Raw genomic sequence first — 27,933 nt, forward strand, 5'->3', positions numbered from 1 at the left:
TGGAAGTCAGTTTGTTCAGTGAGATGAGACTTTCTAGTTCACACCTGGCAGGCAGTGAATTCCAGCTTGACTCTGACCATCAGACTTCCAGGTTTTATATGAAGACTGTCCATCAGATTTCTGACTTACCTGTATCCACATTTCAAGTTGCCACAACAGGCCAGCTACCAGACATATTTCACACCATTCTCAATGGGACCAAAATTTTCAGCTCCTAAGCTCCGGAAGGGTTTTAAAATTTTATTTTCCATGTACATATAAAAACGCATTCAACCCATCCTGGAAGTCCAGGAATGCAGATATTTGCATTAATACAATATAGAACATGTACACATGGCCAGTGGAGAAAATAAATGTCAGTCCCCCCTGATGAGGAAACAGTTTAATGACCACAGTGCTTCACATAATCTAAACCTCCATGCAGAGTTAACTTCTCATTAACCTGTCAGGGACCTGCAATCCTGAAAAATACAGATATTACAACCAAAACTCTTAACTACAAAAAGTTGCCTGGCAAGTAAACAATTCCAAAAACCTGAAGGCTGCTGTGACTGAAGTGTGATTACTTTGATTAAGCTAGGCTCTCCTATTTGCTTGGTAGACTAGAAAATCTATATGGTATTGCATTTGGATTTATATGGAATTCACAGAAATTCAGCAAGAACTTAATGAAGAGCTGTATCTGTTTATAAAAACATGTTAATTCATGTTTTTCAAGAAACCAGAATCAAGTATTTTTAAGGGCATTTAGAATGCTTTCTAAATGTCCTTACAAATAAAAACCCTAAACATAAACCCTATTAGCTTTCAAAATAGAAGCTAATAACTTCTGTCATAATTCAATACAACTTATTTTATATTAAATAGTATCACTACTCATGAAAATACAGAATTTATAATTTCAATACTGTAAGTCTCTTGTGAATAGCTTGGTATGTCCTTTCCTGTTGTAATATAAATGCTTATTCATGTAGAATAATCCTCCCATAGATGATGACCTTCATATCTGAACTTCCAAAAGATCATTTATCATCACAAATGTTGCAGCAGCTGTCCATACAACTCAGTAAAGCGAATTCTCTTGTATTAGTCCCAGAGAAATACCTTGGAGAACTGTTTATTTGGCCTCAGAATCTATATTTGGTCACTCTTGTTTTTCAGAGAGAAACATATCCTAAGCTATTGCATTACATAAATTATATGGAAAAAAAAGTAAATGGAAATGGAAAATACAGAATAAAATATTATGTGAACTGCTTCTCCCTCAAACACGTCTTATTCCAGAAAACCCATATGACATAATTACAATGGTTACAACATGAAAGTTTCCATTCTGCATGTAATTAAAATGCAATTTAATTAGTAATCAAGAATGTCTTGGTTTTCTCCACAGTACTATGCCCCACAGCAGTGTTACTCCTCATATAGAGGCACAGAATGTCCCAGAAAGCTGTGCTTATTGAAATGATGTAGAGTGATCTTGTTGGTATTATTAAATTTTCTAGAAAAGAATGTACCTGAATTGCATCTGAATTCCTTATTTCAGAAGCACAGATCTTTCAAAGGCATATTCAGGGATCTTGGTTATGCATATCACTTGAGCAAGAAATCTTGGAAGTTATGGATAGTAAAGGCTTCTGTCAACAAAGAAGTTTTAGCTCTTTCTGTATAATGATACATTATACAGATACATTCAGATAGACTTAGGTAAAAAAAAATCAGTAATTCAAAGAAAGTTATTAACAATTGTATCAACAGAATTCTAAGCTGTTAAGTTTTAATGGATCTGCATCACAAGCTATTCTAAGCCTTTTGGAACTATTCTTTAGTTTGGGCAGCTAGGTTTGTATTTCAGAATTTAAAATAATCCACAAACTCTTTTAAGTAGAAATTATTATAGAGAAGCATTTGGTACATTGAATTTCTAGGCATGCAGAATGACTTTGGTACTAAATGCTCACAGTGAACTTTACATACAATCAGTGCTTCCTCAGTTGGTCTTTCAGACAAATTTATTAAAAAGAGTTGAAGGTTAAAAACAAACAGAAGATGACAGTTTCACTTCAGCACTTCCATGTTTGAGAACTTTCAAATGCCCTTGTATTTTTAGCTAACAGGAGATTACAAGAAGTTTTAGGTTCATTTACTTGGCTTGTAGATTTTTGTTCTATTATGGTAAAGGCCTCTGAACAATAGATCACTGTAGAATTAAAGATCATATCTCTTGAGTTAAATGGCTACAGCAAAGCAGCTTTATCTCACAAACCCCCCATTTCTCACCAGGAATTAAAGCCAGACAAAGGCTGAGAGTTGAATGAATCATTCAGCATTTGCAGTTTCCACAGGTAAGAATTATCAACACGTTCCTCTCTCTCTCAGATAGTATTAAAGGAATAATGGAAGAGCTTTGAGACTTCAGGGACCACTCTGAGCTATATATACCCTGAACTCTAATTCCAAAGCAACGGAGAGGCCACTTTCTCCTGGTAATTGTACCTGTCAAGAGCACACTGCCCATGCTTCAAACAGTAAACCTAATAAAAGCTTTCAAGGCAGAATGATTTGCCTCCTGTAAGTAGGATAATGAGTTCATCAGACCTAATGGTCCTGTGAAAAGTAACCAAGCGTCTTCCAGGTTTCCTGTGAAAGTTAGGAGGGTGGTTTACATAGGAAGCCTTAAATTTGGAAAAAAGCAATTAACCCCTGCAAAGGTCCATGAAGTTTTTAAACAGAACTTGAGGTGATGGTTTTTTTTATTAATCAACAACCCAAGAAGCAGAAAAAAGGTAAAAAACCAATCTAAATATGTTGGAACTTTGAATCAAATTATCCAACTGTTAATAAACAAATATATCTTACTGAGTTTCTGGAATTAAGAGCAAAGATGGAAAGTGATAAAAAGTGACGGCTACAGAACTGGAAATATGGTGCATGAATCAGTGAGGGACAAAAATAAATGTCAGTGAAAGCTGCACTTTGGAGTACCAGGGAAGTTTTCACCCAGTGTAAGTTTCCTAGGCTGCACATTCACACTGTGTGTGTTATCTATAAGGCACAGCAGAGAGTTAAACACTACGTAGAGATACTTGGAGAGATCTAAAAAACCTTTAGCCTAGGTACAACAAATACTTCAGCTCTTCAATACATCACTTTACCTGGTTTCCATAGCCTAGCACTCTCACTTCTTTCCAACAAAGCTGTAAGTGACCTCCTCCTATTCCTTAGACAGGGAGTATAGGGTTAAGAGTGCAAAATTCTGAGTTGTAAAAATTCTGAAGAGCAAATTGTCTCATGACATGATGGCTCAGTAAAACATCGGAAAGAGATTTCAAAAAAAAAAAAAAAAGAAGAAAAGCCCCAAACTTTTCTAAAACGTGGTATTCCACAGTGGAGAGAAATACTAGTATTTCTACCCTATCCTCTGGAAAGTAACATGAGAGGGTCAAGAAGAGTCTTGTGAAAATCAGCTTAAAACAAAAGGCATTCAAAAATAGGTTATAATGTTTTCCTCCCTGCAAGAAGTTCTCTAGGCAATGGTTCCAAATGAAAATCGTTTGATGTAGATTCAAATATAAATACAGAGGTCCTGTGGTTTTTCTTGATTCCTGTAAAAAAGAAATCCAAAAAATCTTTCTTTTTTTCCTGGAATGTGAGTCAGAGAAGACATTGTAAACAGATTTAATCACAATAGCAACTAGTCAGTCTTTTTTGTTATCTTTATATATTAAATTTATTTCTGAAGAATCGTGAAATTTTTCTTTCAGGTAAGCATAATTTGAGGGATTACATAGAAGATATTACACCAGCTTATGAGGTGAATGAAATAATGCATGAGATGAGCTCCTTTACAGCTAAAATGATGCATTAAAGCTATCAATAACTAATTTTAACTCACTGCAGTTATAATTCCTTGCATATTCCTCTTAATCCTAAACTCCAAATTTAAAGTCAAACAAAAAATTGGGTGTCTTGCATGAACTTGAATGCTTTTTAAAAACATAATTTATTTCTGAGTCCTGTACTGTTTCATTTAAAATGAAATGTGTCCAGGATTTCATCCCTAAATAAAAATGTTTTTTTTTTTTTTTTTTTGCTATAGTAATGGACATCCAATTTATATTTCTGCAGATTGGTTCCTTCTCACTATTGAGTAAATCATCATTCAAGGATCACCAAATTTGGCAGGGATTAATTAATTTTGTCAGCTGCTATTCATAGCTTATGTAAAAGTAGTCAGATAATAATCCAAAAATAAAATAGCAAAGAAAATCACAGAACCACCAAAGTCAATATGACTATCCTAAAATTAAACATGTAAAAGAGGCTTTGCATTAATTGGTGTATCACTGCAACAAGTTATTGGTGTTTCCCTCTTCCACAGATCTTTCATCTGAGGAAACAATTGTCATATACTAAAGAAATGATACCCGGAAACTTCTTTAAATGCCATCATTACCAAAACCAGTATATTGAGGCATTCATATGTCTAATTCACCCTCAGTGAAAGACCAGTTTTCCTTTTAACAAGCATCTTCTGAATTTTTTAATCTAATGAAACTGCATTGTAGTTAATTGTTTAATAGAGAAAAACAAAATAATGTCATCTGCAATACTGGGGGGGGGGTTGTACCTTCACAATATATGGACATAGAACCATCCTCCTCCCTCAAGACTTGGGGAAAATTATCTTCAGGAATATTTCGTAAATGTTTCAGCACTTCATTCACCAGCACGGAAAATAAAACACTGGATGAGGCTTCTTAAGAATTCAACACTTCAAATCTGTTCACCTATTTTAAAAGAAACCTTAACTCACTAAGTTCTACTTTTATTTCTGTCTCTCATGAAGGGATCTAACAGTAGGAAGAAATAATACAGGCTATGGGAAACTTTATTATCTATGGGAGAGGAAGGTGATGTAACAAAAATACATTGTGATTTTGTAATGTTATCAAAATATTCCCATTTCTACATCCTATTCAAAATATTATCCTGAGGAAAAAGGCAACCTTATTAAAATACTAGTAATGGTTTTCTGCTCCTTTAAATAAGGCTACATTAAATGTCTACATTTAACAACATTTTCTTTTATACTGCACCTTTTCTTCAGCACTGCTAAGCTCTGCCTAAGTCAAATGATAAGGACTGGTAATTGTAACTGGTTTCTTACACTGTCCTCACTATCTGTGGCATCTCAAGTGTTTGGCAGCGCAAGGTGGAAAATCTGTCTGGAGAATTCCAACATCTGGTACATATTTCCACTTCCTCAAATTTTAACTTATTACTGCATGGTTGAACTGTATATTTTTGCCAGTTTGAGGTCCAAGTGTCTAACAAAGCAGCAGAGCTTTTCCAAGCTCAGGAAGCAGCAAAACATTATTACATGAGAAAAGCTAAAACAATGTAAATATAAAGAAAAAGTGTAATAGCTGTAATAAAATAACTAAGGATAGGTTTCCACTCAGCAGCATACAGTGAGTGCACAAACTGTATCATTTGAGCCATATCAGAGAACGAAATTAGGTTTAAAACATTTTCCTGCATAAGTACTTCATTGTTTTTATAAATAAGTAGGAAGATATATAAAGACATCTCATAATGAAAATACTTTTCTTGGAAAGGGTACATAGTAATAGGGATGATTAAAAACCCTACACACTTCAAGCTCCTGGGGATACAGAGATAAGGAACTTCATAAGAATGTGACATTAATAAAAAAGTATCAATTACTTCTTCTATTTTGTGATCTAATTCATTTCCCATATGAGTTCTTCACAAATTGCTCAATTTATCAGGAAGAAATAAAGGAAATTAACTCCTAAGATATGACCAATGTAAACAGCAAAATATTCAATAATAGAAGACAGCAAAACAGAACAAACCCAGTTTTTTTTTTTTTTCCAACTACGGGTGACAGAAAAATAACTGAGGAAAAAAATCATTCTGTATTGCTTAGCTGTTCAGAGTATCAACAAGAGTTGAGGGCATAAATTCCTAACAAGTAGTGAATGTTTGAAGATAACAAGTTATATAAGCAAAAGAGAGAAAGAAAAAAAAAATCACTCTAAAGAGCTACTTGCAAGAGCCATTTGACAAATTCAAGGAAGCAAATGTAATTTCCAAATAAGATTTTTGGTGGAGACGCTAAAAGTATCATGGCTGAATTAACAGTGCAAAGGGATTGCAAAATTAACCTCCAACTAGCAGAGAGTGGGTATATTGAAACTGAGTTAGTAAACTCTGGTAAGGGTTTATATTTAAAAAAAAAACACTACCAAACAATTATGCCTGTTACCAGGTTTTTTTGTGGAACGACAGAATCACAGAATGGGTCAAGCTGGAAGGGATCATAGTGGGTCATCTTGGTCCCACTTCCCTGTTCAAGCAAGAGAAATCCTGAAAAAAATTTCATAATTTGGAAAAAACAAGCAACCAAACAAACAAAAAGCCATCCCAGCACAGGAAAAGCCGATTCTTGCTCTTTTCATTTTGATTCTCTCTATATACATGGAAATCAAGGAGGTATCAGGAATTCAGGAATACATGTCTCAAATTTGTCACAGGATTTCAATCGATCCTTGTTTTTTGCTCCTTTAAGTTCTGAGAAAGTGTAACTCCACTCTTGGCAAAAGAGCAACAGACCTGAAAACACACAACTAGATGAATTATGTGAAGGTGAATTACATGAAAATGTAACAGGAAGGACTGATTGGAAGTACTTGGTTTTGAAGGGAATGAATAAACAAATATTTCTGCAGCAGCAAATGACAAGATTTCTGGGAATTGAGAGGAAATGCTCAAAGAAGGGGACATGGTAAGTACTCTAAATAATTTCCAAACCTATCATAGTTGGAATTATTGAACCAGAAAGGTTATGCCCACCGCAGTGTTAGTATTTTCAGTCTGCAAGTCTTCAGCATTACTACTCTCACTGCAAAAGTTTGGCCAATGTCTCCTAAAAATGCAAATATTCTCAAGACTCTCAGAATCTAGTTTGCATATGGCCCCTTCAAGATCAGGCATTAAAAATATTTCACAATTACTACCATCAGATGGGAAAAACACAGAGCCTCTTTCAAGAGAAGAAAAACATAATCAAAGTTCATAAAATAAGCATTATTATAGAAGCATGAAGCACATTTTGAGTAGTTATAAAAGTAATTATTTGGAATCAAAGAAAATTATACGTCCTGTGAAACTGAGTTTCCAATTGAAATAAACATTTTCCCTGGCATACAAACAATTGCTGTAAAAGAATATTATTATTTCCTACATTCTACATTCTAGGAGTAGTTGGGAGGCATACTGGTACTTTTCACAAAAGATTATGCAAAACATCAAAATGAATCATCCAAATACTAGAGAAGATAAGATACCTATCAAATTCCAGCACTTTGTGACTATTGTCACACCAGTTTCCTGCTTGTCCACAAGCTGTTCTTGAAAGCATCATAAACTTTAAAAGATGAGCTCCAGCCAGTGGAATTTTTATTCTGACTGACCAGTTGTTTTCATATTGAAGATAAACCAGTACTTCTCTGAGAGAGTCTCAAAGAGACAAAAAATTTTGTGCAAGAGATTTTGAACTACTGTTTATCATACAAATGACAGCCAACATCATGACAGAGTGGGAAAAACATTAAAGACATGGGGGTAACTCTAGTTGTGTTAAATGCTGCTGCATCTAGAAATGTGAGACCTGTTTCAGACACATAAAATCATCATGAAAAGTAACTGCTGTAGGAATTTAAGATTTTATTTTGATACACATATCATTGACTGTTTTAAGAAGAATAAAAAAATGTACCTTGCTATAGACACATTTTAACACCACCTGCTTTGATTGAATAGTATGACAAATTTCTGAGTATTAAAAAAAATCTATTCAAAACTTTGTTGATTATGTTTTTCATCATGTATTTTCACACAGCACATGATTAAAACCACAAGACCACGATTGATGTTCCTTTTCAGAAGGCATCAAAGGTTTGTGTCTCAGAAAAAGATGAGGATGAAATTTGTGATTTTCCAGCTTGTAAAGAACTGATATATTTTCTACTGGCATTTTCTGATATCATCAAACTCTAGAAAAGTAAACTTACAAGCATAGCTTTCCTAAATATTCAGTATATTACATGAGTGATTTCTGGCATAGAGAAAAAGAGTTATCTTTGTCCTGTTCGTTGATGGAGGACACCACGACACTGGTGTCCCTGAACGTGCCACAAGAATGTGCCTGGTTTGCTTCGTGAAATGTTGACATCATGGAATCACAGAATGGCTTGGGTTGGAAGGGACCTTGGAGGTCACCAGGTTCCAACCCCCTGCCATGGGCAGGGACACCTTCCACTAGCCCAGGTTGCCCAGGAAGTGTCCAACCTGGCCTTGGGCACTTCCAGGGATGAGGCAGCCACAGCTTCTCTGGGCAACCTGTGCCAGGGCCTCAGCACCTGCACAGGGAAGAATTTCTTCCCAATATCCAATCTAAACCTGCTCTCTGTCAGTGTGAAGCCATTCCTGTCACTCCAGGCCCTTGTCCAGAGTCTCTCTCCATTTTCCTGTGGGCTCCCTTCAGGCACTGCAAGGCCACAGTGAGGTCACCCCAAAGCCTTCTCCTCTCCAGGCTGAACAATACCAGTTCCCTCAGCCTTTCCTCCCAACAAAGCTGCTCCATCCCTCTGATCCCCTTGGTGTCCCTGCTCTGGCCTGGCTCCAGCAGCTCCCTGTCCTTCCTGTGCTGGGATCCCAGGGCTGGAGGCAGCCCTGCAGGGGGGTCTCACCTGAGCAGAGAGGCAGAGGAGCAGAATCCCCTCCTCCCCTGCTCCCCACACCACTTTGGATATGGGAGTGCATTTCCTTGGGAGAATCAGCAGCCCTAGAGGCTGTCACCTGGGAAGGAACCATTCCAGTGATCATCACCCAGGATGCTACCCACAGAGAGCCAGTTTGCTGACAAGCCTGACACATAATGATCAAATATCAACTGCAGGTATTTTTTTTCAGCTGGAAACTGGGATAGGACCATGCAATGAGGCCTTTCACTTCTTTCCCCATCCTGGAAAATTTCTTTCCCCCTGGAAAACTTCTTTCCCCATCCTTGTACACTGAACATCATCACCAGAATAGCACCTCTCTGGACAGGATTTTAACCTGCACCTCCACCTGATATAATTAAGCTTCAAAATTAGAAACTTCAATAAACTCTAACAAAAGGTTAAAGACAAACAGAGAAAAACAGCTTTTCCTCCATCTCAAAGACACTTTTGTGAGGGAGGAGCATGGGAATGTAGGGGGGAAACGAGAGTAAGTAGAAGGCATGACAAAGGAGTTATCATGAGATAATCTTGTTTGTGTGGTATGGGAAATAAAACAGTAGAAAATTTAAAAAGAATGGCAAATGAGCGCAAAAAACTATGTGGTTTGACAGTTTTACACAGGCTTAAAACTTTGAAGGCAAGAATATTAGAAGGGAACAAAAAAAGGAAGCGATTTTTGTGTTGAGTGTATACTTGCACTGTGCAATTATTACTGCACCAAAAAAATTCTTTACAGCGATACAAACACTCATAAATCTCCATGTAAATGTGGCTATGCATCCCATAACATAAAACAGCAGTGAAATCTGTGTATAAATATCAGCAGTAATTTCATCAAACTCAACTGTTAGCACATAAAGTCATTTGAAGAAAAAGAAGTGTGAAAATAAACACGAAAACATACATTTAAGAATAGATGTGTTCAAAAAGAATAAAAAACATACCACCCACTTCTCAGATCGTTCAATGTAGTTTTATGAGTGAATAAAATCTGCCAGTATAAATCATATTTAATTAAACCTGATAGCTCAACCACAAGCACCCACACTTGTCTATTTGTTTAGGCTTCAAAATCTCAGTGTTACATTACAATTAGAGGTGAAAAACCTCCATTTTATTGAATGAGAAATGACTTGGAAGTTAGTGAACAAAATATACACTTTTTCTGGGATCCAAAGGAGTGTTAAATGCAGACATGATGTGAACTGGGCACTGTGTTTTGTCATAACCACTCCCTGTCCTATGACCAAGAACAGTTTTTTACATTGTTGGGTTCTCCCCAGGTAAATCTGAACCTCTTCAACATGTTTCCACACTTCTGTCCCATTTTTGGGGTTTTGATGCAAATCTGACTGATCACAGGTTCAAGTTATTGCTCAGTCTGTAAGAACAATCTCAAAAAATCTTCCTGTGACATTTTTGTATTTCATAAGGTTCATTCCTTTTTAAGATTCAGAAAGTGATATCAAGTTAGCAAACGATGTGTTCATTTCAAAAACACAAAACATTTTTTTAAAAAATTCATTTTTACTTGCTCTTAGAGCTTTATAGCAAGTATTAAATAACTGCAGTTCAGTGCAATAACGTCACTCATGATGCAATCAATTTCTCCACATTATGACATCTTTCCTTCACACTGTTTACACAGATTCTTATATATTTAACACACATTTGCACCAGGTGTTAATTGATATGGTTAGACCAGTCAAATAGTCATAAAACACTTCTGGAAATGGTGGAGTCCTTCAAGGGGACTTTTGATGTATTAGGACTAAGATACTCCACGAAAATTAAAAAAAATATCCTTGGTATTTTTTGCAGAATTGTTGCTAACACTACTTAAAAGGTAACTTAGTTGCAATATAAGCAACTCCAGGGGGCTATTAATGAATTAACTTCTTGGTTTTTAAACTTCCATGATCATGGGTATTATTATTTTGATTCAGGAGCTGCACTTCAGTCAAATCAAGATCTTATTGATAACAAACCAGGTTGACACTGTTCAGAGACTCATCACTAATTGCTCTGATCTCAAATACTTGCTGTGCAGTGTGCTTTTGCTCAGGTCATGCTAAATGAGCCAATTTAGGCCATTAATGCATATATATATTTCTGGATATTATATTGCTCCTCATAGCTTTTTATTTTTAGGTAAGAATTCTATGATATAAAAATAGGTGTGGACAACACATTTGTATCTACCATCTAAGAACCATCTCAAAATTTGGACCAAAAATTCATGCAAATCTCACACAATCAAATCCTGCATTTAACCACATAAATGAAAATTAACTGAATGGTTTCTCCAAGACCACAGAAAATGGCAACTGTTAAGAAGTAAGTATTAAGTTGCTCTGAGACTTTTCCTCAGTGCTACACTCTCCTTGTATCTGTTCCAAGCAGGCTCCAGTGTTATAGAACATTTTTGATCCCAATAGATGAAGAATCTTTATTTATTTCGCATTTTTAAAATACTTGTGTTTAGTGGCATACTGAGGAAACAAGGTGAGAGATGGAACATTTACTTTGGTGATCATACATATTAATATATTTTTTTTTGAACAGGCAAGAGTTGACACTAAAAGAAAATCATGGAAATTCTTGCATGTGCACATCCATACCTGAGCATCAAGGAGCTCTTCACATTTGTGAGAATGCTTTTCAATGGTTAATATATACTGCTTTTCAATAGCTGCCTCTTGCTGCTGAACTGTAGATTGTAGCAGTGCCTGCAAAAAAAGGCACAAAATACTCAACAAATATATAAGTGGGATGTTTATTGGTAACTGCAGATCCATTAAGACTCATCTATAACCAGAATGTGGAATGCTGTTATAAATTTGGAATGTGCAATGATTAAAGTACCTTTCTATGTAACACTACCTTGTTTTCAGTCATGACTAACATTTTTTGTATCTCAGATTTCTTATACAGTCTGCCTAAAAGACAGCAGCACACAGAAGATAGAGAGGGAGAGTATTTCTGTTAAATATACTCATTTTAGTGGGACCACACAAGAAGAGGAGCATATGAAAGCTGCTGAAGAGAAGAAAAAAAAAAAAAAAGAAAAAGCCAGACATATTTCCCTGGCTGACAAAACTCCACATCCTCTCGCCACTGTGTAAGATCCCATGGGCCAAGCATGATCTTCACAACCACAAGTCAAGTAAAAGCAGATGGAAATTCTGAGTAACATAGAACATAAAAGAATGCCCCCCCAGGATGTTCACACTTGAATGTGAAGCAGTGGAAGGCGAAGTGTGGAAAGCCAAAGTACCATGGCAGCAACAAACAGCTGATGGGAGCAGGAGCTGTGAGTGTGTGAGCACGTGTTTGTGCACACGTCTGAACTCACGCACGCTTGGCTGAGCCCTGCAAAACCTCCAGCATCTGAATGCAGCAAGAGAAATAAAAATCTTGAAGATACATGAAGAAACCAAATTATCATTTGGAGAATTATGCTCAGGTTTCCCTAAACAATGATGGTAGGTAAACATTTACCTGGCTCATGGAATTTAAACCTTTTTCTCTGATAAAATCTTTTTGCCACTTTCCAAATATCCATCGGGCTATTTATACACAGTGTACCAAACTATTCTTAACTAGTAATCAATATTCTGAAGTAGTCAAAATGACTGGGTAAGTTAAAACAGACATGACTTTTACAGAAAACAGACCTCTGGCCCAAATGCAGACAAAGAAAAAAATCCCCATCTTTCAAACAGTCTTTATTTTAGAGATACATTTACTTCATGGAACATAACACACACATCAAATAAAATTTTGAATACTTTTAAAAAAAGCCAAGAATGTATAAAAAAGATAAAATCTTCTGACAATTTTTCAATTACCTTTCCAAACTTTCCACTAACTATCCTCTTATGCCAAAATTGCTGTTCTTCAGTAATGCTGTACCATGGTAGCAGCTCTCAGCACAAGTTCAGTGATTAAAAAGGTTAAAACTTGTGCTTAATCAAACAGTAAGAATGCATTTACTGGTGTTTGCAAGGTATTTAGCAAATCATAAGTTTATTTTCAAAAAAGCCAATTTATTTATAACTAAATTAAGTTCTTTCATTCATAGAAATTTGAGCACTCAGAAAAACTGAACTCTCAAAGAAGTTCAGCCTCTGTATATGAATCTTTATACTCTGCCTAAATTAGAAATAGCCACATATCACTGGCAAAAATGAAGCCTGGACCTTGGGATTTCGGTTCTTTCTTTTGCCTAAATTATTGTAGCAAGGAATGTTGCATGTAACCAGTACAAAAGAAAATAAAATAATTCCGTTCTTAGGGAACACAGTAACAGAATGGTCATTAGGCTGCCATGGCATTTCTCAGACAGTTTCTTGCTCATGCCAAGGGTTGAGTCACCTTATGCACTTTGCTGTGCAGACTTCACTGGCAACTGCTAAAATCCTATTAAATGGTATAAAGAACTTTCAGTTTTCAATGAAATGATTATTATTCATTGGATGGCATGTAGAGGCTGTTAAATTTTTAAAATTAACTTATTAATACTATTTTTCTTTAGAAAATACATAAAATTCCACATTCAGAAACAAAAGCCTTCCTTTTCTGTCATACTCACTATTAACTCAGTTTAAATAGTACCACAGCATTGATGCTGTATTTGACTCTTCCACTAGTTGGCCAAGTGAGGAGAGAGAAAAATCTCCCTGTGTAGTACTACAGGTTTCTCAGTGGGAAATGCAGCAAAGATGTGTGATACCCATCCAAATCTCTGGCAAATTTCAAGATAATCAACTACTCAAATTTAATAATTTAAAGAAAAAATCTTTACCAATTAGCTCATTTGCTAAACTGAAACACACATTTGGCTACTTGATGATTGGTATCTCTAATCTTATAGTTACAACAACAATGATACTAGAAGACTTTTGATTAATTGCTATCCTGGGCAAATACTCTGATCACTGCTGAAACACCACTTTCTTCCTTAATTAGTTAAGGAGGAGCTATTAATTATGCTGCTGGGCTGACATTCCATAAATCTATGGCCAATGACCTAATACCAATACCTAATACCTAATACCAAGCTGGCATTCTTGAAGCAGTCTCCTTTTAATGGAATAATTTCAAGTAAGGTTACAGCAGAATGTCACCTATGGCACTTCTTGCAGGAAGTCAAAGGTAGGATTTCAATATGAGTGCTCTTGATAATTAATTTTTCCTTCTATAGATAGTGCAATGAACTTCCTTGACACTGGTTGGGAAGGGTCATCATAGAATCACAGGATCACAGGATTTTAAGGGTTGGAAGGGACTTCAAAGATCCTGTAGCTCCAAGTCCCTGCTATAGGGAGGGACACCTTCCACCACACCAGGTGGCCCAGAGCCCCATCCAGCCTTGGCTTCTTCCCCACTTTCTGATCTCTCTACTAACCCAAAAAAATTGTCAGAGAATTGACACTGCTTTTCCTTCAATAACCAAAAGGTCATGGTGGCTTCTGACAGAACAAATAGAATGAAACCTCTTAAGTTCTCTATAGAGTCTTCATTTTAGTTTGATACATGATGCATTATAAAAAAAATCACAGAAAAAAATGTTATTTCCTCAAACCATTATAAAAATCTTCACACATCTAAATGATTGTACAAAACATTCTTCAATTAAACTAGGTAAACTAAGTAAATTAGTCTGAACCCCTGTTTGAGCTCAGGTAAAGAACTAACCTTAGCTTTAAGTTTCACACATTGAAATAATTTTAGAGGACCTTGAGCTGAAAGTAAATTCAAATATCATAAAAAGATCCATGATCACCCTGGGAGGTTCTTAAGGGATTACACATCTATTACATGTCTTAGCACTTGTCAGAGTATTTAGTGCTGGAACTGACAGCACACTACCTGTGTGGGGGAATCCTGGAGGACAGCATTCCTGCACACACATCAGGGACTGAAAAACTGCACTGTGCCCAATATGAGAAGAAAAGCTTAAAACCAAAAATGATCACAACACTTCATCCTGTATTTCTACAGTGTGTTACATACTGAGTACCAGATTATCTCTAAAATTTCTCCTCATACTAAAAAAGGCAAAAGTGCAGTAACTACGGTTTTGCCAAAAGTGGACACCCCAGCCTATTTTTAATACAAACCTACTTGCACAGCCCTAGTGCATAATGTGTTCATTTTACTGGCCATAGAAACCACAGCTACTTGCCCAGACAGAATTTATTGTAAGGCCAGAAGCTAGAATTTATGAGAAACCCTCTTGAATTAAATAGGCAAAATAAGACCATTATCGCAATTCTTCCTGAATTCCCTAAGAGTAACAAATTACCAAACCCCTTTCTTTCAACTCCCTCTTTTTGTTATAGGAAAAAGCTAGTCAGAATAAAGGCAACAGGAAAAACAAAGCAGAGGTCATTATTCTCTCCTATCTCTTCTGAAAAAAAAAAAAAAAAAAAAAAAAAAGAAAAATTAAAAGCAATTCTGACCCATGCAAAACACAGGCTTCCCAGATGCACAGCATTGTGTGAAAATGTTAAACCTACTCATATGTAACATCAGTATGAAATACAAATCCTGGTGTATACGTTGCTGGGTTGTATTTTAGAATGTTTCTTAAAGGCACTGTATCAAAAGCCATAGTCAATCCAAAAGAATATCCTGCTCAAGCATCATTGGCTTGTTTAAGTAGCTAAATGGAAGCCAGTACATCAAACCACTTCTTTACTTAAAAATTACTGAGTCAGGATGACCAAAGCAAGTCATCTTTAAAAATAAAATTTACTAATGAGAAGTTACCACACTGCTTCAAACATGTGAACTGTATTAAATACAGCAATAGTACTTCGGAATTTTTATGCTTTATAGCATTAGACAATGATTCATCTAATTCAGCACCCTGTCTCCACCATTTAATAAATTGCTACTACTTCATTTAAGGGTGAAATGCAATTAACCAATTGCTGAATGATAAAACAGAGCAGAGGACACAATGCAAATTCTTTCCTGACCTGTGGAAAAGATGCATTAACTCAATAAAATGCAGTATTTGACTAGTTAGGTTTTAATTCAGCTATTAGCTAAGACAGAGATGATACAAATAAAACTAGAAGATTTCTGAAAATGTCTTTTTCAAAAGAATTCAACTTATCCACTTCAGCCCAAAATACTGCAGATTTTCATGACTGGGCTATTTCCAGGTGAGCCTGCCTTTTTAGTGAACATGAATCATGTCCACTTAGGTGCTATGGAATAAATAAAAAAAAGGGGTAATGTATTTTTTGCAGTGATATAAAAATTTGAATTTTTTATTTGTTGAATATTTGTGGATATTTGTTGAATATCCACAAGCATATTCAACTGCTTGTGGTTGAAACTGTGTTGATCCATACCAGTAAGGATCAACAACTTAGAGTTTGAATACTATGCTGTGTTTATCTAGATAGCTCAGTTTTACTGGTATGCGAGGGGAAAGGATTTATTTTCCACAAAACAATGTTCTCTCAGACTCCTGCCAGAAACAAACTGCAAACTAACTCTTAATCTTCTATTAATCTTCCAATTTTTATACTATTTAACACTCTATTTATTATTCTATAGTCAGAAGCACATACAAAATTCATCCTTACTAGAAGGGGAGGGAGAGATTTCTTGCAATTTTTATAATTGCTTTCAAAACGTTAAGGCCATTTAATCAATGATAAAATACTTTTGATAGCCAGATCTCTGAAGGTATGAGACTTGATTGTACCTTTCTTGTATTGGAATTCTGTAGAGAGACTTCCATGGTAGCATCACTGTTGTACAGAAGTACTCATACTGTAAAATCCCAAGGAATGTCTCCTTTTCCAGCCACCACCTCTCCATAAGAAAAAACAACACTGTTTTATATTCTAGGCTCACTTGAATTCTAGTGTGACTTGCATATGAACAAGCATAGAAGTTGGAAGTGAAATACAAGCCCTTGCAAGAATTTTGGATTTGTCCTTTTATTCATGTGTCAGGCCTTTCTGAGCCAGGATGTCAACTTGGAAACTTAATAAGCTAAGCTGATGTTTAAAAGAGCTGAGAACTGGCCACATTTCAGAGTTTTCCCTCACTAGGGATAAACTATGTCTAAAAAAAGATATCCTGATTCTAGATTAACTTCTTTTGTAATGAAATCCTTTAAAATTTCCCTTTTTTTATTGAGGGTAACCTTTCAGTTCAGAGGTGTATTATTGGCACAAATATTTTTGAAAGAAAATCAGATGGCTCCCACATATTCCATGCTTTGAAAATCTGTCTGTTCTTACATTCTGAGAATCTGAAAAAAACCCCATCATCTTACACTGAAAACTGATGGACAAAACCCTTACTGCAGCAAGGGCTGGGAAGAACTTTTCACCTTGAAGTTCATTTTGACAAAGGAAACACACATCTGATTCATGCAGGTTGTGTTTTAGAACACTATTAATTGCATAAAATAATCGAAGGAAATAAAACCCATCAAATAAATACACCTGCATGTAACCTCATATTCTTTAAAGCTTACATTAGAGGATATTTCACAGGATGAGAAATAAAACAGATTAAAACTATTAACTCATCTATTTACAGAACTGTGAGAATTTCAGAACAAAAGCTTGACTAAACAAGCACAGGAGAAATTCTTATGTTGCTTGTGGTAAATATCTTAAGATGTGATGTGATCCCACAAGCAAAACTTCCAAGATCTACATTTACTTTTCTTTACCGTGGTTAATTACCAGGGATAAAAGTTTAAAACAACAATGACATGAAAGAGAGAAATGAAACAAAATTAGGTTAACATGAGAAGGGGAAACTTGGCCTACACAGAACACTGAGTTAATTTTTAATTTGCTTTCCTGTGGTTTTTAATACAAATTTCTTGACTATGTTGTGGATGGTTTATTTGTTGTAAGGAAGATTAGAATGTGAGATGCTTAACAATGGCCAAGATTTCTGAGGGTTTGTGCTACATAGCATCTAATGGTCTCTATTAATGGATTTCCCAACACATTCAACAAGTGAACATTCGAAAGACAGCTGAATTTAATTCTAAGGGCTTTGGTAAATCCAGGTCCTTGAAAATAGGTCATTCAGTATTTGACTTGTGTAAGCTGCATTTTCAGCACTGCTGCCATATTAAGAAGGACCAGTCAGCAGTAGGAATTGAGGGTGTTTGTCCTCAAACTTGAGTACCTGGTCTGCCCAGGGATACCACACTAGTGGAAGATCCATGTAAAGAAATACTGTCACTTTTACAACAAATAAGTCCCCAAAATACAGGAAAGGGACTAGAAGGAAGTGTAAACCATTTGGAAGTACAGGAAGATACATCAACAACAACAGAGATCTGCAGCAGTACATCTGGAAGGAATGGACTTAGCTCTGAATGAAAGAAAACTCTGTTTTTCTGGTTACCAGCTTGGCAGCATTAGACACAGAAGCTACAAAATGGCAAATCTCTTTTCCTTTGTAAACAAAAAGGAAGGCACGTTCACAAATCCACCAACAACAACACCTATGCAAGGAATACAGAAAAGACAAGTCAGTCAACTTTCTTCCACTGTTGTTCCACTCACGGTTTCAATACCTAAGTTACAGGATTTGGGGTTTGAGGCATTCTGGGGATTATTTCCTGAGGCTAAGGATGAACTGCTCATATTTTCACAAGCTATCCTTAAACAACCAGTGTTGGGCATTAAAAGTTGTGCTATGGCTCTGCTTGGAGCAGCACCACAGAATTATAATTGACTTCAGAGAGGATTAGTCAGAATTCCAACACTCCTGACTGCAACACAACCTAATTAGGGCCTGAGCAATCCCCTGATTGGAATTACCCTCATCAGCTCACTTTATTAAATCCCCAGGAATGCAAAATAAGTCTGTTTTAACACAAACAAGATTTTCTTTCCCTTTCCTTTTTAAATGACCCATAGACTTGTAGACTCATAGGTGAATTTCCATACTCAAGATAACTTGGGGATTAATTAGATAGTACTTGCAAAAAAACCTACTGAAAATTGAAGTTACCTCTGCATATAAATTCTATGTATTAAAGTAACACAGTCTAAATTCTAAAGAAGACATATTTTAGCCCAAAATTTGGTTTGGCTAATTATGAGTAAATTAAAAGAGTTAATGAATCTCATTATTCTGTCTTTCATTAAAAGGACTAAGCAGATTTACTTTACATTCCTAAAGCAATGCTACATTAGGAACCCTTATTTGGTTATCTAATTGCCACCATATCTGAAAAACAGAATAAACTCTGAAGCATCTGAGCAGTTAAAAAGCCCCAAGAACATAAGATACTACTTTTATAATTACAAAAACACATTTGACTCGGTTACTTAAGAAAAAAAAAATCTTAGCCCTGTTCCATATTGAAATATTAACAATGAATTAACATCTTAAAAGAATCCATGAGATAATTTTCTCAAACAAAACTACAGAACAGATTTTGCCTTCACTGATGATACAGTGTTACTTTTTTTTTATTTATAGTACATGGCAAAGGATTACAAGAAAGGTATTAAACAGCCACCCAAAAAAATGCTTGGGTTTTTTTAAAAACTCTGATGAATAAGTCACCTCATGTTTGCAGACAGGGTTGATTGCATCAGAGCTTGACATATCTGATATTACTTCTCATCAGAGTGTTCAACTAAGCACATGATGCAACAGGAAGTTTTGTATGAGGTGTCATGGTTCCATGGTATTAAAGTTACATGGTATTAAAGTTATATACCATGGTATTAAAGTTATTAAAGTTATTCAAGTTACGTAAAGAGTGACTTTATGTAACTTGAATATAAACATTCTATGAGAAATAATACACTAAATATAAACATTGTTTAGAAACACAGGGTTCAATTAACTCCCTAATCTTTTGTGCCAAATCACTGAAACTGATAAATATAAAATTTATTTTCCAGAAGGCATGTCAGATCTACCCAGCTGCTGCTGACTGGTAAAACAGCTTTCAAAAATTATTATAGCATATAAATGTATCCCTTTACCCAAATACACAGGAAGAAATTATTCCTTTAAAGGGCCAATATAACCCATGCAGAGCTCTCCTTTAGTTCACACAAATCAATTAAAATGGTAAAAAATTACACCTTGAAAACATTCAAAACTTTCATTCAACACCATAAAATTGTTGGATTTCACAATTTGCTTATATTTTCAGAACTAAAAAGAAGGAAATGTAAGTGCAGCAATTACCAAAAGCTCACAAGCTTTTTCAAATGTAACTCCACACAGGAATAGACAGATATTTTACACGTATCTAGAACAAAACAGAAACTAAAAATGCTGCCATTGATGTTCAGAGGCACATCCAAAGGTGCACACTCCAAATAAAATTCCCTTTTGAGAACTTCTAAGGCAAAGGGGTCCTCAAAGAATTAAGGGAAGAGGAGTAAAATTCTCCCCCAGAAGTGAAATGAGGGAGGCATGGAGAAATGGGACACCACCAGTGGCCATGTTTAAGTTTTCTCAGAAATAGAAACTTTTGAAATTATTTTTCTGGACATGTTCAGAATGAAATTAGTATAAGTCATATTGATAGAGACAGACATCCACAGAGAGCCAGTTTCAATATTAGTTAGAACACTACTAACAGTTACTAGCAAGATTATTAAAAGGTTTTCTTATTATCATAAAATCATTAATATTGGAAATGATTGCTAAAATCATTGAGTCCAACCCCTAACCCAGCACTGCCAAGCCCACCACTACATCTTCCCGCCCTCCATGCTAGATCATTCTTTGGTTACAAATTACTGCTACCAAACAGTTAAAATCTGAAATTTCCCTTCACTAACTACATTGTCAGATTTGTGTTCTCAGCTCACAGTTGACCACCAGGTCTTAAGTTTCCCTTTTAATTTTCAAAACCAGCCTTAATTTCCATTTCCCATTATCCGTTTCAAGTCTAATTAGAATTCTTAGCTTTACCTTCTCCTCCTAACTTCATTCAGGTTTTGTCCTTTGTGAGTTTCTTACTCAATAGTTTCCATAACAGAACAAAAGACACAGATTTATGCTCCATGGTAACATGCAGTTCTTTCATCTTACAAGCTGACAGGAACTAAAACAGCATGAAAGAAGCACTACAGATTCAGCTTTAGTTCATCCATAACTCCCTCCCTTAGTGCTGTGTGGATAAAAACCTGCTGAACTGCTCTGTGATGCTTCTTTCCTGCAAGTGCAGCTCTGGAGACTGAAGAGGTCCAAAATGTGGATTTGTGATAAACAATCCAAGCCAAAGTTTACCACAGCTGACTGAGAGTTTTGGGTTTGTTCTGGTTTTAAGTTTCCTTACTGAAAATGGCTAACCAACTCTATCTGAAGTTTTCCAAAGTGCAGACTGGGAAAACATGTAATGCAAAATTTCAGACCAAACAATCTAAATTGAAAGCAACAGAAAAGACAGTGAGAGAGGTCGAGCAATCAGCACAAGCAGCACTAATAATTGTGCACTGCAGGCTGTCATCCTATTCACTGCTACAATAACACCATTTGGAAATTGTGTTAGCTTGGCGACTCGTTTACCTTGAATTCTTCAACAATAATAGCTAAGGCTTCATGTCCAGCTTTTCTCATGTCTTCTAATTCCTGCTTATGCTTTTCCTGTACAAAAATACAGAAAACATTAGGCACATGATATAACAATTTCAATTCATGAGAATGAATGAATGAGTAAATAAATAAATAAATAAATACCAATTAATTTCCTGTTTTGGTATCTTTCATGAAGAAATGCACACAGCTTGATCCTTTAGATATTATATATATAATGTATATTAATACATGTGTGTATATATATATATATATACTAAATTCAAGTAGGTCCCACTATCAAACTTGTTTTTATTTCTTAATTTTACTTTATAGATCCTACACAGTTCTAAATGGTTCTCCAATTTTTTTTTTCAGAAATTCCTTTGTTTTTTTGGTATACCTGTGGATGGCAGGACTTCCAAATCACCTTCTTAGTAAACGTTATTTACTGACTCTACCAATAAAAATGTTGAGATAAAGTAGTATCAGATCGAGTTTCCTCAAAAATGCACATTTTCTCCTACTTACTACATGGCTCCTCTTTTATAATTTGTTTTATTCTTAAGATTCCCGTGAAAGTCTTCTTGCAAAAGAAATCCTAAATAGATTTTTCAAACAAAGCTGCATTGCTCACTTTTTATTTTCTGCACAGTTATGTAAAAGGAACCTGGAGAGAAACATTCTATCATTTTTTCCTTTACCTAATAGTTTGCTAAGGCTGCAATGCGAACACCTCATTGGATTTTCACCAGCATTTCCCCCTTATCAATGAGCAGCACCACTTTTTCCAATCACCAATTAGTAAGAAGATGAAAAACATTCCCTCCCTCCTTGTTCTTTGCTTCAGGGTCTGTTCTTGTATCAGCTTATATGGCAGGATGTAGTTGCTTTAAATCATCTTGGATTTAAATCATTGGATTTTCTTGGTGCAGAAAGCAGAAACACATTAACCACAAATGTTACTTTGCAGTGATCATAGGACAAAACCATACACAACTTACACTATATAATTTTTTGCCTTTTGGGTCATAATAAAGTTGAAATTAATTAATACAATTCTATGCTTCCTAAGACCTGTGTGTTTGGAATAAGAAAAACCTAGTGTCTAACAAAGCATGTAAGACCATTGAAAATTAATTAATCAGACTGTAACTGTATTTAACTAGAGATTTCTGCTCTGTCACTCAATTCCTTTCTCTTGAAAGAGTCATTCTTAGCAAAAACTAGAAAACTACAGCTACACAGTCCTCTTACCTCTGGCCCAAATCTAATGAGACATTTGGATTTTCTTTAATAAAACTGTGGGCTTTTGTGAAGCCCAGCAAGAACAACTGCTAAGTAGAAGAAAAATTAAAGATGGAAATATTTTGATGTTATTAAATACTCTTATTTGCTGTTATTTGCTGTTATTAAATACTGTTGTTTGCTATTATTAAATATTACTGGTTTGCTGTTATTAAATACATTAAATACTACATCTGACAACAACACACAACATGTGGCTACATCATTTTAATCACACAGTGATGCAATAATGTATCACTGACAACACAAATCATTCAAACTCTGATATTATACAGGTTAAAAAACCTCAATTGTTCTGACTGAGGAAGTAAGATATCCTATTCTGGTAGAAAGCACAGTGCCTCTCACTCGCAATACCAGGCAAAGCAAAACAGAGAGCAAAAAATGACATTTGTCCCCTTACAATAAATTCCTCAAGTTTTTAGAACCAGTGACTTGTTCAAGGTCATGTCCTAAATGTGGTAACACAAGTTGAAGCATCGACACCAAGGCGCTCCTGTAACATCTGTAAAGAGTCTTCTATTCCTGTAGGAAATGTTCAAGGCAGGTGTCTGAGTTGCTGCTGACTGCCTGTCTTCTGTAAGGCTGTGGTACCCTCAGAGGTAGCTGCCAGTCTGAGCCAGTATCTCAGAAAGCAATGCACTCTCTTCCCTCTTAATTTCTGTACTCATGCAAGAAGGCAAACTGTAGCTCCCTGCTGGTAACTGAAGTAGAAGACAAATTTCAAATCCATCTTACGCAGCTTTGCTTTACACAATTACATCATTAAAAGTTCTCATAGTGGAGTCCATTGCACTGAGGTTTTTGTCTCCATAAAATCAACTCTTCTTTAAGAGCACCATTTAAAAAAGATTACCAATAACATTTAGCATCATAATGATTCTGTTAAGAAATGGCTACGTTCCTATTTGAAGATATAAATATATCCTTCAATTCACCCAAGTACAGAGAAAAAATAGTAATACTGAATGCAAAGGAGAACTTGAGGTAAACATGATGAGAACCAATGAGAAACTGAGGTAAACATGATGAGAATCAGTCCATACTGGCTAATTAACATATACACTAGAGTGTGCTATTGTGTATAAAATAGAGATTGGTCACTATTTCTGTTCATGTGAAATAAGAATGTGAGCTCTGCAAAACTAAGACACGGGAGCATCTCCAGGTCTCTAGCAAAGCAAGTATTTTCACTTTGGTCCTATCATCAACATCCTAGTGAAAGATACAGCTAAGAACCTAAAGATAAGGAAAAATACAGGGAGGAGAGAAAAGATTCCAGATATCCCAAGATAACCAAAACCCCTACATTATACACAACCTTATGCTCACCACAGGAAGCAAGGAGACACTGATTTATTTCATACAAGTAAACATAATTTGTACCTGGAGCATAACAATGGAAGACTCTGAGGTGAAAAATGAAGTGAGGTAGCAAACAAACTTTCACAAGGAACTGCCTAACATCGTGGTGGTGAGGACATTTCCTGCTGAGTTAGAAATGAGTTGAGCCAGAGTTGAGTGAGTGTGAACAGAGGAGCCTGCTGGGAATATTATGACTGATTAAATGTGAAAAACTATGAAAAGGAAATAGTATGGAAGAGCCTGCACATGCCCCAAACTGAAACATAATTACAGTTCCCACACCACTCTCTGAGTATTTGAGGTGTATAACAAGGATCTCTACCCTGTCACATTTAAGACATTAATATTTTGTGAAGAACAATTATAGTTTATATCTGCTCTTTCTTCTTCCCTACAGGATGTGCATACAGAGACCCTCCCCTGAAGAGGACATTAAACAACAAAAAGAAGTGCTAAAGCTAAAATGTTGTTAGTATGAATGCACATTTTACTACCAAAACTGCATGATATGGTAAATAGCACCTACACTTGGCTCAGGAAGCCTTCTCTGGCTGCCTTGAGGTTTTTAAAATATTACACAGATAATTCTTTGGGATGAAGATGTTGAGTCAGGGACAGGAACAAAAGACTCCAGTCTTCAGAAGGTGAAAAGAAGGCGTTTAATAGAAATTAGCACGTCTTTTAGAACCCCACTCGCTAAGCTGAGACTTGATTGGTTTTAAAGGAAAAACCTCTCACACTATTGGTGAACTATGAGTAGCACACTCTGGAAAATCATATCTGTAAACAACATGTGCAGAAAGAGAGATAATAATTGTTTTAATTCTTTCTCTGAGCTTTCTCACAGCTTTCTCACAGCTTCTCACAGCTTCCCAGGAAAATCCTGGGAGAGCTATGTCTCTCTCTGTTCAGAGGATATATGATTACCACATGAAGCTACAAATGTGGCAGGGCAAGTTATGTCCTGGATACTTTCCTACTTCCCCACATAATCGAAATGGTGGGACAGGATAGCAAGAGGAAGCAAGGAAGGAGGAGTGAACAAGAGAACAATGCCAGGGAAGCTGACAAGAAGAGAACATTTCCATTAAACAAGACAGTAGGCATAAAAGGAATTCTGAGCTTCATTAGGATATTTTTATGTCTCTTATCTCAAAAGCATCAGTCTTCAGACCAAAATCCACCATTGTCCATAAAGAACAAAATATTAATTTGGAAAGGGTTGCCAGGTGTCATCAATGGCTACTGATACTGAAGCCAGTTGTAACACCCAACACAACTTTACATAGTGAATGTATTTAAAAATATATCAGTATCTATGTAATTCTTTACGGTACATATATATATAGATATGTATGATACATATAGATATATATGAAAAAACTACACTAGGAGAATTTTCCTTCTTTCTATAGATAGGAGACTGACCTGCACATTGCAAGGGTCTGGAAAAAGGGCAGCTTAGGGAAAGAGGATCATGCTAGGAAATACTTAAGGAAGTTGGACATAATTAAGTCTGTGATGCCTGACAGGATGACCCTACAAGTGCTGAGGGAGCTGGCAGATGTAACTGTGAGGCTCCACTCAATACCTGTGGGCTGATCACAATGACTGGAGAAGTGTCTGAGAATTGGAGGGAGTAAATGTCATCCCCGTCTTCAAGAAACCACAAGGAGCTACAGGCTAGGCAGTCCCAACTCAGCACCTGGGAAGGTAATTGAGCCAGTTTTTCCTGTGACAGAGGGAAGTTTTTCACAGTAGGGGGCTATGTTTTGGATTTGTGCTGGAAAATGTATCTGTATCCCATGGGCATTTTAGTTACTGCTGGCTTTTGACACTTCCCTAAAATCCTCATGGGCAAGCTGCCTAAGTGTGGTCAGGAGAAGCTGAAGAAGTGGGTTGAAAAGTGGCTGATTGAAAACTGCCACGCCCAAAAGGTGGCAGTGTGCCCCAGGGGACAAGAAGCTGAACATGAGGCCAACAATCCTGGACTGCATTAGAATAAACATTGCCCCCAGGTCACAAGAGGTGATCCTACCCCTCCACTCAGCACTGTTAGGGCCATTCCTGTGTCCAGCTCTGGGCTCCACAGTAGAAAAGAAACACATGGGCATACTGGAGAGAGAGACCAGCAAAGGGACACAAAGATGATGATGGGTCCAGATCACCCTTCACATAAAGAGAGACGGAGAGAGTTAAGACTGTTGAGTCTGGAGAAGGCTCAGGGGGATCTTATCAATGTATATAAATACCTGAAGGGATGATACAAAAAGAGCAGAGTCAGGCTCTGGAATGGGCTGCCCAGAGAGGTGGTGGAATCACTGTCCCTGGAGGCGTTTGAAGGAAGACTGGATGTGGCACTCAGTTCAGTTGATAAGGTGGTGTTAGGTCATAGGCTGGACTTGATGATCTCCAAGGTCCTTGCCAACCTAGCTGACTCTGCAATTGTTTTCAACAAGTCCTAACACACTACGTATTAATTCTGAGGCTACCTGGTTTTTCTCAAAACTTTTCCACAGGAAGTACTAAAAAAGATCTTACAAAGCAAACAACAGTGGAGTGCTGAATATTTCTCACAGGTGAGTCCTTCCAAAGGACCCACTGCATACAGCTCACTACAGTACCCATGTTGTTTTCCAATATTTATTCTGGATACTATCTTTTATTACCAGTTTCAAACATATGAAATGTCAAATGTCAAAACCAATAGTAATCAAACTCACAATTTATATCAACAAAACTTTAACTAGAGATACCTTATGCAGCAAAAATGGGTAACATTTCCATCTGCAGCTCTGTTAACCTTTGAGAAGTAACTAACATATGCTTTAGAAATACAACTAATTGAAAGAATATAGATTGAATTTTCATAGAGTTGTACTATTCATAACACATAATGATGTTCACAGCACATTCCTAGAGGATAACTTCAGCCTTTTCATGGATGTTTAAAAACCCAAGATGACTACAAAGAAACTTGACAGTCAAGTAGCTTCAAAAGCATGCAGAAATAAATTTCACTTCAGCATTAATAAAAACTTTCCACAATTTACTTCTAGAAGATATAAAAAAAGAACTCATAGCATCATTATATGTAAATACATTAATAATTTTATGTCGAGCTCTAAGATTACCGTATCTTTGAAATTTTTCCAATGTGATAAAAAACCTAATTGTTTTCTTCCTTGTTTTTGAAGTATAGAAAATAAGTTTCATTATAACATAAACAATCATACTAAACACAAAATCAACAGAAAGATAGATCTTTACATTTGAATCTCCTTTTCATTTTCAGTATGCGAACTATTTTATTTGCCTGCCTCTTTAATTAAAACTCTGGGAGCAAACAATGGTGATGTACTTATCTCTTCTTTCAATCTTAACTCCTTTTCTGATTAGTAAATATATTTTGGAACACTAAAAGCATTCCAAAGCAGACATACTATATGAAAACTAGCTGACCAATAGCTATTTTCCCATCAAAGTACAAGCAAAGCATCCTCAACACAAATGGCTGCCATGCTCATTCTGGGCTACAAACACATTTTTGTTTGTTGGTTTCCAGAAGATAAGTGATGATGTGCAAGTTGAACAAAACTCAGAGAATTCACTGGACAACCAGAGGAGACACAAGTATCCATCTTTGCATCAACTCGCTGTATTTGTTTCATATGAGAATTGATGAGAATTTAGAACAAAAATTAAAATAACCATCAGCTTAGGAAATTGAGCATAAAATCAAAGAGTTTGGGATAAAGTAAATAGCAAGAAATACAGGCACTGCAGGTGACAATACAGCCTTTTGAATTCTTTCTTAGCTGAAGATCTGCATGAAAAGCTTCTCCTGACTGTGCTGTTTTAGAGAAAAGAGGGATATGAAATACAATCAGAT

General features: G+C 36.1%; 1 protein-coding gene across 8 annotated transcripts in view; it reads right to left on the reverse strand.

Moving 5' to 3' along the window:
- Positions 1–27,933, reverse strand: part of CCDC91 (coiled-coil domain containing 91) — a 113,197-nt gene that overhangs the window by 39,726 nt on the left and 45,538 nt on the right. For all 8 annotated transcript variants that reach the window (XM_053943988.1, XM_053943989.1, XM_053943981.1 and 5 more), the window contains exons 7-8: positions 21,363–21,440; positions 11,438–11,545 (exon numbers count right to left, since the gene is read on the reverse strand). In XM_053943988.1, the coding sequence (XP_053799963.1) occupies positions 11,438–11,545; positions 21,363–21,440 (186 nt within the window). The remainder of the gene's footprint in view (positions 1–11,437; positions 11,546–21,362; positions 21,441–27,933) is intronic.

This window comes from Vidua chalybeata, chromosome 5 (assembly GCF_026979565.1).
Source record: "Vidua chalybeata isolate OUT-0048 chromosome 5, bVidCha1 merged haplotype, whole genome shotgun sequence".
In the NCBI taxonomy this organism is placed as follows: Eukaryota; Metazoa; Chordata; class Aves; order Passeriformes; family Viduidae; genus Vidua; species Vidua chalybeata.